At 49.4% G+C, this 16,963-nt stretch overlaps 2 protein-coding genes across 2 annotated transcripts in view; both read left to right on the top strand.

Moving 5' to 3' along the window:
* The first annotated feature begins 7,034 nt into the window (after positions 1-7,034).
* On the top strand, positions 7,035-16,176 carry LOC129386454 (uncharacterized). Its single transcript, XM_055074423.2, has 4 exons — positions 7,035-7,127; positions 8,521-8,729; positions 11,280-11,659; positions 15,674-16,176. Exons 1-4 carry the CDS (start codon positions 7,086-7,088, stop codon positions 16,174-16,176), a joined length of 1,134 nt encoding a protein of 377 aa, XP_054930398.1. The 5' UTR covers positions 7,035-7,085.
* Positions 16,172-16,963, top strand: part of LOC126537741 (Na(+)/citrate cotransporter-like) — a 40,433-nt gene continuing 39,641 nt past the window's right edge. Inside the window, exon 1 of the mRNA XM_050184829.3 lies at positions 16,172-16,891. Within this exon, the coding sequence (XP_050040786.3) occupies positions 16,775-16,891 (117 nt within the window). The 5' untranslated portion in view covers positions 16,172-16,774. The remainder of the gene's footprint in view (positions 16,892-16,963) is intronic.

The following is a 16,963-nucleotide window of genomic DNA, read 5'->3' as shown; positions in this document are numbered from 1 at the left end:
AGGGACAGGGGAATACGCCGCGCTGGTTGAACGACAGGAACCGCTGTTGGTTGCAGGACCATGCTGTATGGTTTCTTCAAGCAGCCTAATCCCTGGAAGAGGTGCTGGAAATTCGTAACTGCTTCGTAGTCTGTTGAGGCACTTACAGTGGCCACTGTGCGTTGAAAAAGGCCCAAGGCTTCACTCGCTTCCAGTCCTAGTATGGCTTGACTGCCGCGTTTTACGACAAAGAACTGGACTGTGGCGGAAGTATTTCCTACCGTCACCTCCAGCGACGTTGCTCCGAAGTGTGTTATGACGCCTCCGTTGTAGGCCCGTAGTACCGAGGTAGCAGCAGTCAACGGTCCCGCCGCACGCATTTTCCGGTAGGCCGAAAACAGCAGTAAGCTGGCCTGTGACCCAGTGTCTACCTTGAAGGAGACCTTCTTGCCCTTGACCTCAGCTTTCACTATCCAGTCTTTGGCATTTCTGTTCCCAACACCAACTTCTAGGATGTCGAAGTTATCGTCAAAGTCGTCTTTGCTGACTTCGGCAATTTTGGACAATTCTCGACAGCACACCGCAAAATGATTGGGCAAGTGGCATACGTTGCTTTTCTTTCCGCATGCAGGACACTGCCTTGGTCTGTGCCGCCGGTCGCACTTTGTGCAGCGGTACTGCTTGTTGCCATCTTGGGCGTTTCTGCTTTTCGGTGCAGTTGCGGGCCCCGCAATAGCGTCAATGTGGCTGTCCGTGGCCCTCTGGACCTCGTTTCGTTGCGCCACAGATTCGGCGACCTTGCAAAATTCTTCCGCCTTCACTAGAGTCAACTGTTGTTCGCGAAGCATTTTTTCGCGCAGCTTTGAGTTATTTGTGCCGAACACTATTTGATCCCGGATCATTGAATCACGCTGTTCTCCGAAATTGCACTGCCCAGCCTGCTTTTTTAGGTTACGAAGACATTTTTTGAACGGTTCCCCATCTGCCTGCTTCCTCGAGCGAAACAGATATCGCTCATGCACTTCGTTGCTTACCTCAGAGCAGTAAGACTCGAACTTTTCAACGATTGTTGCGTAGTCTTCCTTGAATTCTTGTGCTTCAAACTTGAACGTGTTGAACACGTCAAGTCCTTCTCCGTCCGGCACTCAGAAGGAGTGCCGCTTTTGCAGCTGCCGTGCGGGGTTGCTCCTTCGTCGTGGTTGCCACTATGAACAAGTCAAACTTCTGTTTGAAGCGCTTTCATTGCGCAGAGAGATTGCCGGTAAGTTGCAAGAGTGGCGGTGCCTTCAGTAGTTCCATCGTTGGGGCTCCGCCGGATCCACGCTTGGACCCGAAGTGCCCACTTCTGACACCATGTAACGTGTGCCACGTGTGTCTGGTAAAGATCGAGGCAACTACACGATGGCAGGAACAAGAAGCAGCGAAGGGTTTATTGGCACGCTTTTAAATAGTCAAACGCACGCGTGATATCAGTGCTGTCCTGATAGGGTAGCGCAGACAGCGCATGTTCGATATATTAAGCATTGCTTTAAAGAAAAAAGAACGACGCTACAGCAGGGAGAAGATGACAGGGCACACGGTCTCTTTATTCATTCGTGTTTTTTCACTTGAAATGTGTATCTTCAACCAGAACAATCTAGCTCTGCCTCTATCTTTTCCCCCTTGGAACCTCTCGGAAAGTACAAAAATATAGCCAATCATTGCCGTGCGAAGCTCTCTACAGCGTCGTTAAGGTGCTTATTTGGGCGGACTTTAAGCTGACTGACAGTGATGCTTTCGAAGAGGAAATTGCTTAGAAATTGCCTTAGGTGTCTACGGCGAGGAATTCCACACGCATATTCTATGTATAATTTTGTAAACTAGCTGGTCACGTGCGACGTATAGACAACCTTATTCTGAATATCCGTCGGATGTGTCCATGAATATTAACACGAACGTAGGAGTCTTCTTTTGGCACTTCCGTACATGAATCTCAACAGCACTTTGATGTGTTATCCTGAGCACAAATTCAAATAAGTAAGTGAAAGTAAGTTTGGAGACAAGAAGTAACTTGTCATACCTTCCCTTATCTCTACATCGCAGGCGTTAGAGAGGTTTATAGTTGCCGTAGAACAAGCAGTTTAAGATGATGAACCTTTATTTGTAGGCTCTGAAGCTATCATATCTGCAGGGAGTATGAGATCTTTTGCCGACTTAAGGACGATTAATTGTGTTTAAGTCAGGCGAGATAATAGTATAGAAAAAAGGCAAGTTACTTAACTGCTGTATAAACATCATGGGTGTCTAACAGTGAAGGCTAAGCAAACGGCATCCGTAAAGACCTTACATTTTGATACCACTGGATATTTGTTGCACGCAAATTTCTATCAGCAAAGTCCCTTTTCTTTGGTCGTATTGCATGACGACCGCTTAGCAAAAATTGTGCATGTCTGAATACACACGAAGGTGACTTTCATGCCAAAAAAATACGATTAGGCGATTAAAAGAAAAGGCTTGTAAAGACATTGATTTTTCTGTGGATTAAATCTGTGGGAGGCTTGTTATCTTTACTGCAGTGATACTGTCTATAAAATGCGCCATTTAAACTCCCAGAACAGGTGCTGAGAGGAAGCTTTAGCTCGAGGCCAGCTCCGATGCCACCCATTTTTAGTGCCTGCAGCAACTCGCCGTCTAGCAGGGCGAGGTCGATAACGGCTTACTCAGCGCCTTCGAGGTCTGAAGTGCGAATCGAGGCGCTATTGGAAATATTGCCGCTGGAGTCAACCAGAACGACGGGAAAGGTCTTCTCCTCGCTGGACTCCGCGTCATCGACGAAGCTTGCTCTAATGTCTTGTTGCTTGACCTGTTTGAGGATCAGTGCTGCTCTGGCCCTCGTTGTGGGCGGGATGGGCGCTTCGGGGCACGGAGGCCACTTTGAACTTGTCCCGAATGGACGTAGGGATCGGAGTACTGACCATCCAGAATCCCGCAGGGTGGTAACGCAGCTCTTCGTGAATGCGTTTACCTGCCGCTGTGGTGGTCCGGCTAGCGAGTTGCATGCGTTATTGGGCTTCGGAAATTTCATCAGCGGTTTTATGTACCTCCAGCTATAGGAGATCCCTGGTATGGGTCCTGATGGGTAGCCCGAGAGCACTTTTGACTACTTTGCTGACAAAAGCGCTGAGCTTGTCTCGCTGCTCTCTGAGCCAGTTGTGCATAGAGATTGTGTACGTGAAGAGGCATAGTACGAAGACGTTGATCAACCTGAGGATCTTGTTTTCCTTCATGCCTCGGTGTGGGTTTGCGATTCTGCGAACGAGGCGGAAAGCGTTGCCCGTCTCGGCGAAGATCATGCGGACAGCCGTTATGTTGCCTCCAATGAATTCGACAAACATACCCAGGGCCCGAATGACGTCGACCCTGGTTATCGTCCCCCGCCCTGGCTTCTAATCTTTGGGTCTGCTTGCCTTCTCTGTAATGCAAAAGCACGCACCTGGCGGGAAGCATCCAAGTCCGGTCGGGCGCAGATATTCCTCGATCGCGTCGGTCGCCTCTTGCATGGCTTCTTCAACTCTGCCCTCGCCGGCGCACCAGATGGAGATGTCGTCAACGTAGGTGGTGTGCTTGACGTCCTCAATGCGTTCCAGCCTCTCGGAAAGGCCAGTCATAAAGATGTTACACAGTGCGGGGTAGATGAGAGCGCCCTGAGGAGTGCCCTGTCCTCCGATGTGCACATCGTCGGAGCGGCAGTCCCCAATACGAAGCTTGGCCTTCCTGTCCGTTAAAAAAGAGCTGACATAGCTGTGGAATTTAAAACCGAGATCCAGGTCGGAAATGGCCTTGACGATGAAGGGGTGGAGCACGTTGTCGGAAGCCTTCTCAAAGTCCAGACTGAGGAGGGCCTTGACGTCTCTGGAACGGCCATCCACCCTTCTGATGCTTGATTAGTTTCATGACATCCTGCGTCGAGAGTCTGGCGCGGAAGCCGATCATGTTGTGCGTGTAAACCTTGTTGTCTTCGAGGTACCCGTTGAGCCTGTTGAGGACCACGTGTTCCATGACCTTGCCGACGTAGGAGGTTAGAAGAATCGGCGTGAGGTTCTCAATGTTTGGGGCCTTGTCGGGCTTGGGAATCAGCACAGTGCAGGCCGTCTTCCATTTTGCAAGAACAGCGCCGCTCTTCATGGACTCGTTGATCTTGTCGCTCAGAAATACGATCGACGTGTCGTCGAGGTTTCTCAACATTCTTCTGGCGACTTCGTCCGGAGCCGGCGCAGACTTGCGGTTGAGCGCGAAGATGGCCTGTCTGACCTCGGCAATGGAGAAGTCTTCATTCAGCTCGGGGCGTGGAGGGCCTCGGTAGTCCGAGAGTTGGGATACCCGTCGCGACGGACGGGCAGGTACTTCTGCATGAGTTTTCAGACGAGATCATCGACTGTGTGAGACCTGGTGGCTTCGTTAAGGGCCCGGGCCAACGTATGCCTCTGCTTTGACTTCGAGCCGCTTTCGTCGAGATGGTGCTTCAGCATATCCCAGGATTTGTCGTTGCGCATCTGTCCGTCGTTGAATTCACACAGTTCGTCCCACTACTGCTCACATAGCGCTTTGCAGTGGTCATCGATGACCTTGTTGACCTCCAAAGTCTTCTTAAGGAGTCTACTATTGAGCCTTTGACCCATCGGCGCAGCAGGGCTTTTTTGGCCTCCATCATGTGGGCGAGTCTGCTGTCTATTCGCTCGACGTCGAGATGGTGGTGGTGGTGCTGGTAGGGGTCCTGAAGGACACTCCGCTAGGTGCCAGGTGTAGAGGGCAGCTCCCACGTCGGCACAGAGAGCCCGAAGCTCTCCGCCGCCACGCGGGCCTCCAGGACAGCCCGAAGCTGGTCGTGTAGTGAAGCACTATTTAGCGCTTTGTCCCAACCTTCCTTGTTCTTGACGAGGCGTCACTCGATGCACAACCACACAGCATATGGTTCAAGTCTACACATTCACTGCACTTTTCACAAACTTGTCCGTCATAGTCTGGGTCGATGTGCTTCATGCGTCAGGGGTTGGGGTATGAGTTCGTTTGGAGCAAGCGTAACGAGACCGACTGGCTGCGGGTTAATTTCTTATCCGGGAGGGGAAACTCTCGTCTCCCTAGATAAAAGTGCTTAGTGAGCTCGTTGTACGTTAATAATTGATCCCTGTACTCGATATGTGGGGTAGCAGGGGAAAGCGGAGGGACGCCGTCAATGAGTCCTCGCGCCGCCTCGTGTGCGATCTCGTTGAGATTCCGCAGGCCACCCCTTAGCTGCCCATGGGTGCCGGGAACCATACGATGGAGTGATCGGTGATGTTACTTCCGCCTAAGATTCGTAGCGTCGTCTTGTCTATCCCGGCTCCGGCGAAAGCTCGAGTGGCTTCTCTAGAGTCGCTGTATACAGTTGTGAAGCTCGAGTCTGAGAGCTAGTGGTATAGCTGCTTGTTCCGCTACCTGTGGTTTCTTCTTGTAAAGTGTGAATGAGTTGCGTGTTCGCCCGTGTCCGTCGATTACTGCTACCGAGTAGGCGTGCTTTGCCGGTATGTACGCTGCATCCACGAAAGCTGTCTGGTCGCGAAACCTTGCCGCGTCCGCCGCGAGGGCTCTGGCTGGGCGACTCTTCTTCCTTGATTGTGGATCGGGTGTACGTTTCTTGGGAAGGGGAGCACTTTAATTGCTACTCGCATGACTTTAGGTAACTGCAGGCCGTTGTCCCTTTCTGCTATGGTGTTCAGGCCGAGCTTGACCAGAATCTCTCTGCCCGCTTTGGTGCTTGATAGGCGTGCGATGTGTGCCGTGTGCTGAGTCTCGATGATTTCGGCAAGGGGATTGTGCACTCCTAGCTGTAAGAGTAGATCAGTGGAGGCATTATCGGGGAGCCTCAACGCTGTCTTGAAAGCTCAACGTATGTGTACTTAGAGCCTTTTCCGATGTTCTTTTTCCAGTTGAGCATCGCATTCACGTATGTGGTGTGACAGAGTTCAAAAGCGTGGACCATTCTAAGGGTGTTGTCCTCGCTCAGTCCCCTGTGCGTATTCATGATGCGCTGAAACATTCGGATCGCGTTCACAACCTTGATCGTGATGCTGTCCAGCATCACCCAGTTGGAGCCGTTACTTTGGATGATCAGTCCTAGAATTCGTATTTTGTCAACCGTAGGTATGCGATTTCCGTCCGTGTAGTATGGTGTCTGCGCCAGTTGTTGGATGGGCGTCCTGGTCTTGGGGGTGGTAGATGAGCAGCTCGGATTTTCTGGAAGCGCAGCGAAGTCCCATCGGGGTGAGATGGGCCTCGGTATCCGAGATGGCTTTTTGCATGCGAGCTTCCAATTCCGCATCGCTGGCACCAGTGATCCAGATGGTGACATCTGCGTATATGGTGTGCTCCACGTCGGCAATTTCACCCAGTGCGCGAAAGAGCTTTGTCGTCGCCAAGTTAAATAAGAATGGCCAACGTACTGAGCCTTGCGTCTCAGTTTTCATTCGGCTGTATTCAGCAAACCTTAAGGGCCTTTACGCATAATCACAAAATCCTACTTACAACTCGATCGCATTGTTCAGCCATTCCACAACAAAGATAATTACGGCGTCGCGAATAACACCTCCAAAGTTCGATATGCTGAAGGTTAGGACATTCTTTGTAGGACTTGAAATAGATGGTCGGTCTCGTTCTCGCGGGAACCGGTGGATCTTGCAGCTGCTCTAGGCTTTTCGGTAGTTCTAATGTAGAACAAATAGGCTAGCGGTAGGTGCAAATATGACAGGGAAAGATAACGAAGTGGCATAAAGGTCACTGATAGGGGATTAGGTCTATCGCGCTGCCAGGAATTGGACAACGGGGACATTTAGCACTCCCTTCATTCGTTATTTGCCACTAAAAGGGAGAAAAAGACAGTCCATGGGACATCCCATCACTTCCTACAGGTTCCATCGTACTTTCGCCCCAAACAAATTGGCGAGTGCTGGATGCGCCGCTCTTGCGGAGCATAAATATGCAACACGCGCCACCATACGTGCCGCCGTAGGCGAGAAAGAAGAAGCACTAGCAGTGCGCGTGTCCTTCGAGCAAGGCCGAAGAGAAGGCGACGTCCCAAACCTGCGTTCCTCATGGAAGGCCAGCGTCAGCGGTCGCCATCGGAGTCACGCGCGGTAAGTGTTGAGTTCAGAAGCGGCATGTCCTCGCGGGGCGGCGAGATTCATTGCTACGGTTCTGTAGGCAAAAACACTGCACTTCGCACGGCTGTTTAGTTTGGTGACGTCACTAGCAAGGTAAAGCGACATGACTGAAGACAACAGTGTGCGCAACGCAGAATCGCCTCTCAGTACGGAATCGTAAAACCGCGTTTACGTCGAGGACGAGACACTGATCTCGAAACGTAGCTACAGCAATAAGAAAAATTTACAGGGTCCCTTACGTTATCCCTAAGACGACTTGACGGGCAAAGCCCGAGTGCCGATGCATTATAGACGGACGCCGGACGTACACATCCCTCATAATTCGCTTAGTGTACTTTGCTTAGTCATCCCTCTTTATTCCAAAGGCCGAGGGTTCGACGCCCACCCAAGGTCGTGAGTTCGAGTGCCTTAATTGTCTCTAGCTTAACTGTATATTAACATCGCCGTCATTAGCTCCAAAGGTCGTGGGTTCCAGTATCTTAATTAACTGAATAATAATTAACCATGCAGTAATTAACTTCGCCTTAATTACCACCAAAGGTGATGGATGCGACTCCGACCAAAGGCTGTGGGTTCTACTTGCACCAATGGGGATGGGTTCGACTCCTACCAAATATCCAAATATCGTGGGCTCGGGTGCCTCAGTTAACTTCGTCGTCATTAAAACCAAAGGTCATGGGTTCGACTTCGACTAAAGGTTGAGGGTACAAAGACTTTTTGTACCTATCGTGTCATGGACGTGTTTTTGCTGAAGATCGACTGACCGATGAGACATATAAGGCTTTCGCCTTAATAGAAAGAACGGACTAATCTTTCCGGAAAATAACAGACGAGCTCACGAAAGCGTGAGATCAATGAAATACGTCTTTACTTTGCATTCTCCGGCGTTACATACTCTAATTTATGGTCACCGCAGGAAGAAGGCCTCTACTAGCGATATGCAATGCCCCCAGTCCAGCATGAGCTGGCTCCATCCTTAAAATTTCAGAAATTTGTCTCACAATATAATCCCATAGACACTTTTCGACCGTTGCGCTGCCCTTCACAGCTCTCATGTTGCTCTTATAGACCACTGGTTGTATGCGCCTGTTAGACAGCCTTACGTAACACTACTTTAACGCAGCATAAATATGAGAAAAAAGAGTGGTAGGAATTTAGCTGGCCGAATGAGTCAGAGTTGGAGAATTCATCAAACATGGCAATGAGCCGGCATAGGCGGCTCTATACACTTGAGGGTATCAGTAGCTGGGAAGTGTAACAGTAATCTCCAGAAATTTATTTCTATTTAGGTTAAGGCTCAATAAAACGTACCCTAACACATTTCAAAGTTATTTACGCACTTGCTCCTTCCCGTTCTTGCCTACAGAACCCCAAGAGGTCTTCAGTGCCCAATCTTCGTCACCATCGTAGTCTCTCGAGTAAGCGGACCGCGAGGACGGGCTCGGTGCACGAGTATGTTGCCAGTGCACCCGCATCAAGAGACGATGCGAAAAGCCCTTCACCGGCCTTGCCAGTTGGGCAAGCCTCGCAGGGCCGCAGGGACGAGGCACCTAGGACAGGTGCACTAGCCGCAGAGTACGTACCAAGTAAGATGAGGTACAAACAAGGGGACAAGAACATTGCGTTTCGCACCTACGCTCTTTATCACGCGTGATATACTTGTCTTCGCCTAAACGATACAACGTATGCACGGGCTTCGCGCGTGCTTTAAAATACCGGTTCCAAAGTAATGGACAGCATTTCTGGTTACGCGCATATTGGCACGCGTCCCGGCTTATCTCACCGTCTAACAAATGTTAAGCGCTACCGCCCGGCGCAAAGCGTCGCATGCGTGTGTCGGAACATTCTCGACTTCTGTCACCGCTTTCATCAGTGGTCTATCTTGTCGCTGAATATTTTAATCAGATTGCTTGCGCGACTCGAATAGTGTTGTGCATTCTGGAAGTGATAACAATTCAATCTTCGCTGAGTCATATATAGGTAGCTGATGCGCTTGACCTGTAGATAAGGTTTCGACGATCAGTGAATCTGCTCATCACTGTCATTCTGCCATAGTTTAGTTTGCTTTCGTAGGTACAGGTTCGCAAAACCGAGAGTTAGTTTTTTTACTTAACGTTGTACCACGGTCAAATTCTTCACCGTCACGAGAACGTGACAATATAAGCATTTCCATATATAGCGCTGTGGCTATTTCTTGGCTTGCGTATAGATTGCGTTAAAGAAAATGGTGCAGCCTAGGGTACCTGCTAAAAGTCGAATTCATTATTTCCTCTGGCTGAATGCTAACTAGAACCAGCTTTTGCTTAGTCTTGTACTACTTGGAGGGCATCGTACAAGCGATGAGGTGCCCGCTGCTTCTGGGATAGACTGCAGTTTTGGCACTGTTAAGCCGCTCGTTAACGACAGCCGCTGTGGTTAGACTGAGCGACAGCCGCCATATATGATTTCCTCCTATCAGATGGCGCCCCAATCATTGAACGTGGGCCTTGCGTTCGGGACTCGGAGTGCTCTACTAAGAACCTTCCCAAGGCTCTTAGTAGAGCACTCCGGGGCCTTAGCCGGAGTGTAGCGGGGCCCTTCATCATCATAAACGGTCCAAACGCTGCAGTTTAATTTAGGTGCTTCTATTGGCGTATCTATTACGCGTATATATTCAGAAGTATGGGAGAGGCCTTTGCCCCGCAGTGGGCATAACCAGGCTGCTGCTGCTGCTGCTGCCACCGCCGCCGCCACCGCTGCCGCCGCTGCTGCTGCTGATGATGATGATCTATTGGCACAGAGTTTTCGCTTTACAGTTAGTTGAGAGAGCGGACATGAGCTAATACAACGGCAGCACTTTTCTCAACCAAGCGCACGGGACATGTGCGCACTAGTTACGCGTTTAATTTGTACGTATACATAGTGTCCCAACTATCATGCACCAATATTTAAAGATATGCAAACGTCACGTAGCTGGGCAGAACCAAGGTAATGTTGTTTGCCGTCGCTTGGGGCTACTCGGATTTTCTTGTTTTGCATTCCGCCTAATTGTCTAATTAGTCTTAATTATTTGACTTCTCAGATATTGTACTTAGATGAAACTTGCCAACGGGAAAATTGTAGAGCAACATAAAGAACTTCCGATACAGCTTTCTGTTGCACAATACGTGCTACATAAAAGTTGTTTTCAAGCGTGAAATAAGCCAAATTTCCGCGCGACTGACCGCTCGAGGCACTTTCAGTTCTCTGCGGTTCTCTTCAAACAGGCGGTGTTATCCGCTTGTCGATGTAACCAATGCGCCGCTAGTGTGCTTTCCTTCGTATACGATAAGCATCCAACAATTCTCGTGCGAGGGAGTAAGCACTCTTTCTCAGAATTCTAATATTTGAAAGCTGTGACTAAGGCTCGCAGGCTTTGCAATGTCGCGGTAAATACTCGTCGCCAAGCAAATGCGTCCATGATTCGTAAAGTTCCCCTTTCTTTTCTCCATATGAGGGAAGTGTTTCGTTTTCAGCGTTAACAACGTTCCTCTCATTTTGATATCAAATACGCTGCTTATTATTTGACACCCTTGCTAGAAGGCAAGCTGCGTGGCACCGTGAATGCGCAATGAATATGCTCGTCAAACCTGGGCCTAGTGGACGCTCCGCTTCAACTGTGTTTTGGTTTTCTCAAAGTTAACGTAACACAAAGACATAAGAGACACATCGTGATTATATCACTTTAAGCGAACACTAGCAAAGTTTCAATGTACCTCAGTAAAAAGAACTATGGGTTGTATACAATCATCAGACATGCTTACACATGAGAACTTTTTATGAAACCCGTGTGGTAATATTGTATGTTGGTGTGCATGGAGCATTTCGAATTTCTCAATAGGATATGCTATTCAGTTAAGGAGTGGGGTCAAGTTTTTAAAGTTTTTTTTTGTCATTGACTTACCCTAAAGACAGAGCAGCGCAATGCGCAGAAGGTGAATGGCAGAACCTTGAAGCGACGAACACAAAAATCTATTTCAGGAGAAAACCGGCAAAAATATTGGTTGTAAAAGGAGATAGATTTTTCACAGTACAGAGAGTAGGACATAAAGAGAGAACTGGAGTATAAAGCGACGTGGCTTATAAATTACATTAACGCTCTTTCAGACGTGGATGGGAGAGACGGTCACTCACAGCTGCTGAGAAGTCGGAGTCGCCTGCGCAGCAGGACTGTGACTGCCCGTCCGCCGTCGATGCCGCGACCGCGCAGGGCCCCGAAAGCTCGATGAGCGAGCGGACCGCGTCCGTCGCGGCAGCCCCCCCGCACCGACCATCGTGTGCACTCGGGCTGCTGCAGGGCGCAGATTCCGACGCGCTCTTAGGCCGAGCTGACGAAGGGGCCGTCATGCACCGCCTCTCCACGTCTTCTACGCCGCAATTGAGTCGCTTGGAGGCTCCCCAGATTGTCAACAGCGAGGAATCGGCGTGGCAGAATCCCGAGAAAGCCAGAGCCCCCAGTGGTGTGAGCGCGAGCTCTGGCATTCAAGGTACACAAACGCTTTGTTCGTGGCCTAGCTCCGAGATCGCACCGGCTACCTTACGCCGATGCACTTTCGGAGGCCATGGTTTTCGTCGAGCCGTTCGTAAAGGTGCATTCGGTGGGTGCCACCTGTCGCGTGCGTGCTTGCCTCCATCAGGGGCCTTGAGTGAAGTCGAAATGCATGGTTCAAGGCGTTCTTGCAGTTGATCGCTTTGCGGCTTAATCCCGGGTGCCTTGACTTCCGTTGCCGCTAGGCCAGATTCGGCATTTCCCAGCCGTGGTCAGTGTAAGTGTAGCCGGAACCTGGTGGGACATATTACGAAAAAGTCAGCTTTTAAATACATTACAAAGGGAAAATACTAGCACAGAAATAGAGCTCACAAACACGTTTCCATTCGTATGGTCTTTTTATGCATCTTTGCTTTGTCCTTATCCTTAGCCCTGTTGGCGTTTGGATAAGAATAACAGAGTAGCCGATGCTTTCAGGTTAATTAAGCTCGTTCAGTATATAATGATGGGCTAGCTGGTAAGCATATATTGTTGTAAAGGCGGCACACTATATCCACAAGCATGTACAACACAGCATTACTTAAAAAAACAATTACAGCTTGTGTTTCATTTGATGTGTCATTATGTAGCTACGCCTAGAATAAACCTTTTCTGTCAAAGGACAAGGGCACGGGTTGACTTATCTATAGTCAGCAACTCAGGAAAAGCTTCTGTCAAAAACACGGGCCGGCTTCTTTCCTGTAAAACGGTATAGCTTGCTTGCCACCCCAACACAAATGTTAGGCGCAACAGTGTTTCAGCAACGAATCCGCCGTATTCCCGTACGGCATGTGTATGAAAAGCCCGGATGAACACGCGCAAAGGCAAACAACGCAAATATATGAATGAATGAATGAATGAACCGAATTTTCATCTCAAAACAGGTGAGGGGCATCGCGAGAAAGAAGTGAACGGAGCTTGATGGGCTCCCGAGTTTTACGTGTCTCGGAAGAAAACGGCAGCAATAAGACGGCAATAACACTGTATAGATCCCATGCATAAACAAATTGGCTCATTGCAATGTGAGCTACCGTAAAGCTCTTGTGGAGTGGTGTGACCTTGTTTAATGTGAATCCTGCTCATTATGAGGCGGGCCGTGCCTGCAGGAACTCTCCATTCTGCCGAAATAACTTCACCATTCCGTGAGAGCGATGGCACGGAAGCTCGGCGCCGCCGAGATGAACCGGCAACCAGACCACGTCACACGTCCTAACACCGCGAACACTCGCAAACATGTACATATAGGTAGTACCACAATAATAAAAATAACTCAGACGTTCCACGCCGGGCAGTCTCCTGTGGCCACGCTGAGGAGAGATCATGCCATAGCAGCACGTCCGCAAGCCAGACAAGGAAGGAGGGGGGCGTGGATCAGACGAGATAATTTGCTAGCGCATGCGTACATCTTAGAAAGGAGCAAATTTGCAGCAAAAAAAAAAAAATATGCGCTGGTCCCGGAAGAGGCGTCGAGAGCATGTAAAATAATTGCCGAGGACATTGTGTATTGTTTTCTTTGGCTTTAAGACCACATCTAAACTGTATAGAAAGCACGTCTCCTTCAAGTTCGTTCTTGCACGTCAATGTACAAGAGTTTTGCACATGCAAAGCGCACCAGGTACTGCGGACATGCGCAGCGACCGACTTTGTTGCGAAAGTTGGTTAATTACCCACTTCATTACAGGTTACACATGGTCTCATTTGTGTTATTTTGATACAGATTTTAATAGACATGCTAATGGTTATGTAGTCGTCCTGGTATTGAATGGAGCAAGATAAGATGATTGAAGCACATAATTAACGAGAAATATTCTGTGGCCTAATGTGTAAAGAGTTCATAATCAAGAGACCCTGTGATGGGTATATATAGCTACTTGCATATCGCAAAGAACATTAATTTCTGTGCGCATGAATTCGTAAATCCGTCATTTTTTTACGAATTGCTAATTTCAGAAGCTAATGTGGTAAGCACAAATGCTAACCACAGACTTTTTTTGTGTTTTTCTTTGCCATGGCGTGATTCCTGCAAAGTGTTGAATAACAGGTGATGGAATTCGTCCCTTAACAGCGAACGGTAGACATAAAGCTCAGTTGAATGCAACAACGAAACGTCAACTACGGAAAGCTTTCCGTGAGACTAGGTTTCGCCACTACGTAAGCGCTTGCACTTTGGCGTTACTCTGTTCATTGTCCCTGACGGCGTCCTTATCTTCCTTTGCGTCTTATGTAGCACCTCGTATTCAGCAGCTTGCACCCACTTAACCGGTCGTGCTGCTTTCTGATCCACATACGGATGGCAACACGTCTCCATCGTTCAGCCATGGGAGGTCTTTGGTTTTACGCACACCCGTGATCAAACCGTACTGAACTGAAATCGGAACCGCGAACCAGACTCGACTTTCTGGGGCGCAGCATGGAGAGTTTTCATTACATCGGTGACGTCTGTACACTTTTGGTTCCAGATGTGGTTTCCTCGGGGAGTTGCGAACGAAGTGTTAGGACACTAGATGAAGCTCCAGGAACTAATTATATTTCCTGTGGTTCCTTTCACCCGAATACAAACAAGCTACGAGAAATCGACAAAATACAGCAGTAAGCGCTGAGCAGTGGCCAGCCGTAAGTTCCCCTATCCGCTTCACATCATACAGGGTGTTCAAAATTAAGCTTTATGGTTTTCTTAAAATTAGGCACTGGGAGGCACGCGAAGACCACCTGTCCAAATAAGGGATGTGACCTGGAGGACACAAAGTGAGAGGATAATTATCGCTGTCTGCAGCCCAATCAACTAAAATTGAATAATTAACATTTTGTTGGCTGCACTAAGTGGGTATGTTTGTATCGAAAAGTTAGAGACAGTCGCACAGAATCAGTTGGAATAATTCTTCTAGCGTGTCTGTAGCCCGAGATATCCGACGCCAAATTTTAGTTGTCGTTCGCATGATTACGCATGCAAGAGAGTGAGGATCACAACAAAGCTCTCCCTGATGTGACGCGGCTGTTGCGTGCGGCGCTTAGTCTGACAACGGGGCGCTTTCATATCTTGATTTCGCCAGCCAAGAGGGGAAGGGGAAGAGTTGTTATCTTTGCCTATGCCTCCGCCCTGTTGTCAGCCTAAACGCCGCACGCAAAAGCCGTGTCACATCAGGGAGGAGCTTTGCGCCTATCCTCACTCTCTTGCATGCTTAATCATGCGAACGACAACTAAAATTTGGAGTCGGATATCTCGGAGCACTGACATGCTAGAAGAGTTCTTCCAACTGATTCTGTCCGGAAACACGACTGCCTCTAACTTTTCAATACAAACATACCAAGTGACTGCAGTCAACAAAAAGTTAATTGTTCAATTTGAGTTCATTGGGCTGCTCACAGCAATAATTATTGTCTCACTTTGTGTTCCCCAGGCCACATCACTTATCTGCACAGGAGGTCTTCACGTGCCTCCAAGTGCCTAACTTTGAGAAAACGATAAATCTTCATTTTTAACACTCGGCATAACAAAAGCATACAGAAACTCGTGGATTATACTCATTCTCTGCTATAGAAGGCACGATGGCCTGCACTACTTGCTGGCTGGACGGCATGCAAACTCATACTTAAAAGGCCTGTTTCCCATAATCTCCTACACGTTACCTACTGCTGCCGGCGAGAACAAGCTTGACGACAAGGGAATCAAACAAGATTTATTCAACGACTGCAAACGCATTTCCTCTGTAAAGAAAAAAAAAAACTCGGTGGCTACAATATCGGCAGCGTTTGCCACGGCTGTCGCAGTGAATCGCGCAGCTTACATTACCCTGACATGTACGTGGCCATCGTCGCACATTCAGAATGAATTCATGGCTGTCGAGGCGACAGCCCACAACGTGTGACACAGGCATCCGTACGAACGTACCCTAATGTCATGTTACCGTCAGGACCGCGGCGTGATAGCATCGCGAAAAGCACAACAAACAACGTGCGCCGATGCCATTTGCAGGTTCCGAGTCGCCCCGCGCGCTCACGCTGTCTCCGGTCGGAACCGCGGCGGCGGCCCTTGCCGCAGCTGCGTCGTACGCACCCTTTGTCGGCGTCGACTACGATGTCGTTACCGGGCCGCGCGCCGACGAAGGCGAGGCTGCGATGGGCCCAGAGGCCGCTTGCGCTGCTGACGCTGGCGCGACGGAATCGCAGCTACCGGACACCGGCGCTGGAACCGGCCGGCCGTATCGGCCCCGCGGCCTCCGGGACGGTGCGGCGCTCAAGCCGCTCTTCGACCTGCTGGTGCAGCTGGACTGCTTCTGGCTCGCGCAGGATTTGTTTTCCGGCGACACGCAGCGCGTGCAGAGCAGCATTCGCGTGCTGGCCACCATGGCGCTGCTTCTGCTAGTGCTCTGGCTGGCCGCTGTGCCAAACTCGGCCGAGAAGGTGCGTCCTCGATACGATGTCTCGTGGGGAACGCTCGCAGCGCACCGAGCCACCCTGAAAATACCCTGGCGTTAGAGTGCACGCTTGCAACACCGCCGGGTCAGGTTTTCTCTCGTTGTTCTCATTATTGTGGATCGAGGTGAGCCAGTATACTTCCAATCCCGACTTGACACACGAAACATGTCGCGAATCTCGAATCGCAATTAAGGATTACGAAAATCAATTGGAAGGTGTTGAACCGTCTAATAACTTTTACTTACACATATTCAAATATGTGCATCAACGTTTGCGGCACTTGCGACAATATGGATCCCATGATTCTATAGATGTGTTCTTGTATGTTCGTTGTATGTTCGATGTATGGCGCATCGTGGTGTTTTTTTTTTACGGTTTTATTCTTGCTTTACCTTCGTTTTTCTCACCGGGAGGGCATAGGCTTATGTTTTAGCTTGTGAACTTGTATTGTGAACTTGTGGATTATTTGCCCCGACCTCTGACCTACTCCCTCAAACTCACTGCTGGGTTCTTTTTTATCGCTACGGCTTCGTTCCTCTGCTCCCAAATACACTTATATTTAAAAAAAAGAAAATACACGTCTCCTTGCTTTTCTCCGTTGAGTCCACGTCTTGCCATTCTGCAGTCGTGGCGCGCCAGCAGCGTGGGCCTGCTGCTCATGGCGTCGCTGACGATGGACCTGGTGGCGGCACCCATGGCTTCGTTGCTGCCTTTCCTGTGCATGCCACTTCTGGAGCTGGCCGACGCGTCAGCCGCCGCACTGCCGTACTCCACGGTACAACGCTCTATAACTTTTTCAATGGACCGTTTTTCTCTAAATTTAAGCTCCCGATATTTAGTAAATAAT

Source organism: Dermacentor andersoni, chromosome 4 (assembly GCF_023375885.2).
Source record: "Dermacentor andersoni chromosome 4, qqDerAnde1_hic_scaffold, whole genome shotgun sequence".
In the NCBI taxonomy this organism is placed as follows: Eukaryota; Metazoa; Arthropoda; class Arachnida; order Ixodida; family Ixodidae; genus Dermacentor; species Dermacentor andersoni.
Note: the sequence above shows the minus strand (reverse complement) of the source record. Positions and strands in the feature narration are given on the sequence as shown.

Coding starts and splice junctions, on each gene's coding strand:
- LOC129386454 (XM_055074423.2), top strand. CDS start 7,086: ATGGAAGGCCAGCGTCAGCGGTCGCCATCGGAGTCACGCGCG. Junction 7,128..8,520: donor CGCCATCGGAGTCACGCGCG/GTAAGTGTTGAG, acceptor TCTTGCCTACAG/AACCCCAAGAGGTCTTCAGT. Junction 8,730..11,279: donor ACAGGTGCACTAGCCGCAGA/GTACGTACCAAG, acceptor ACGCTCTTTCAG/ACGTGGATGGGAGAGACGGT.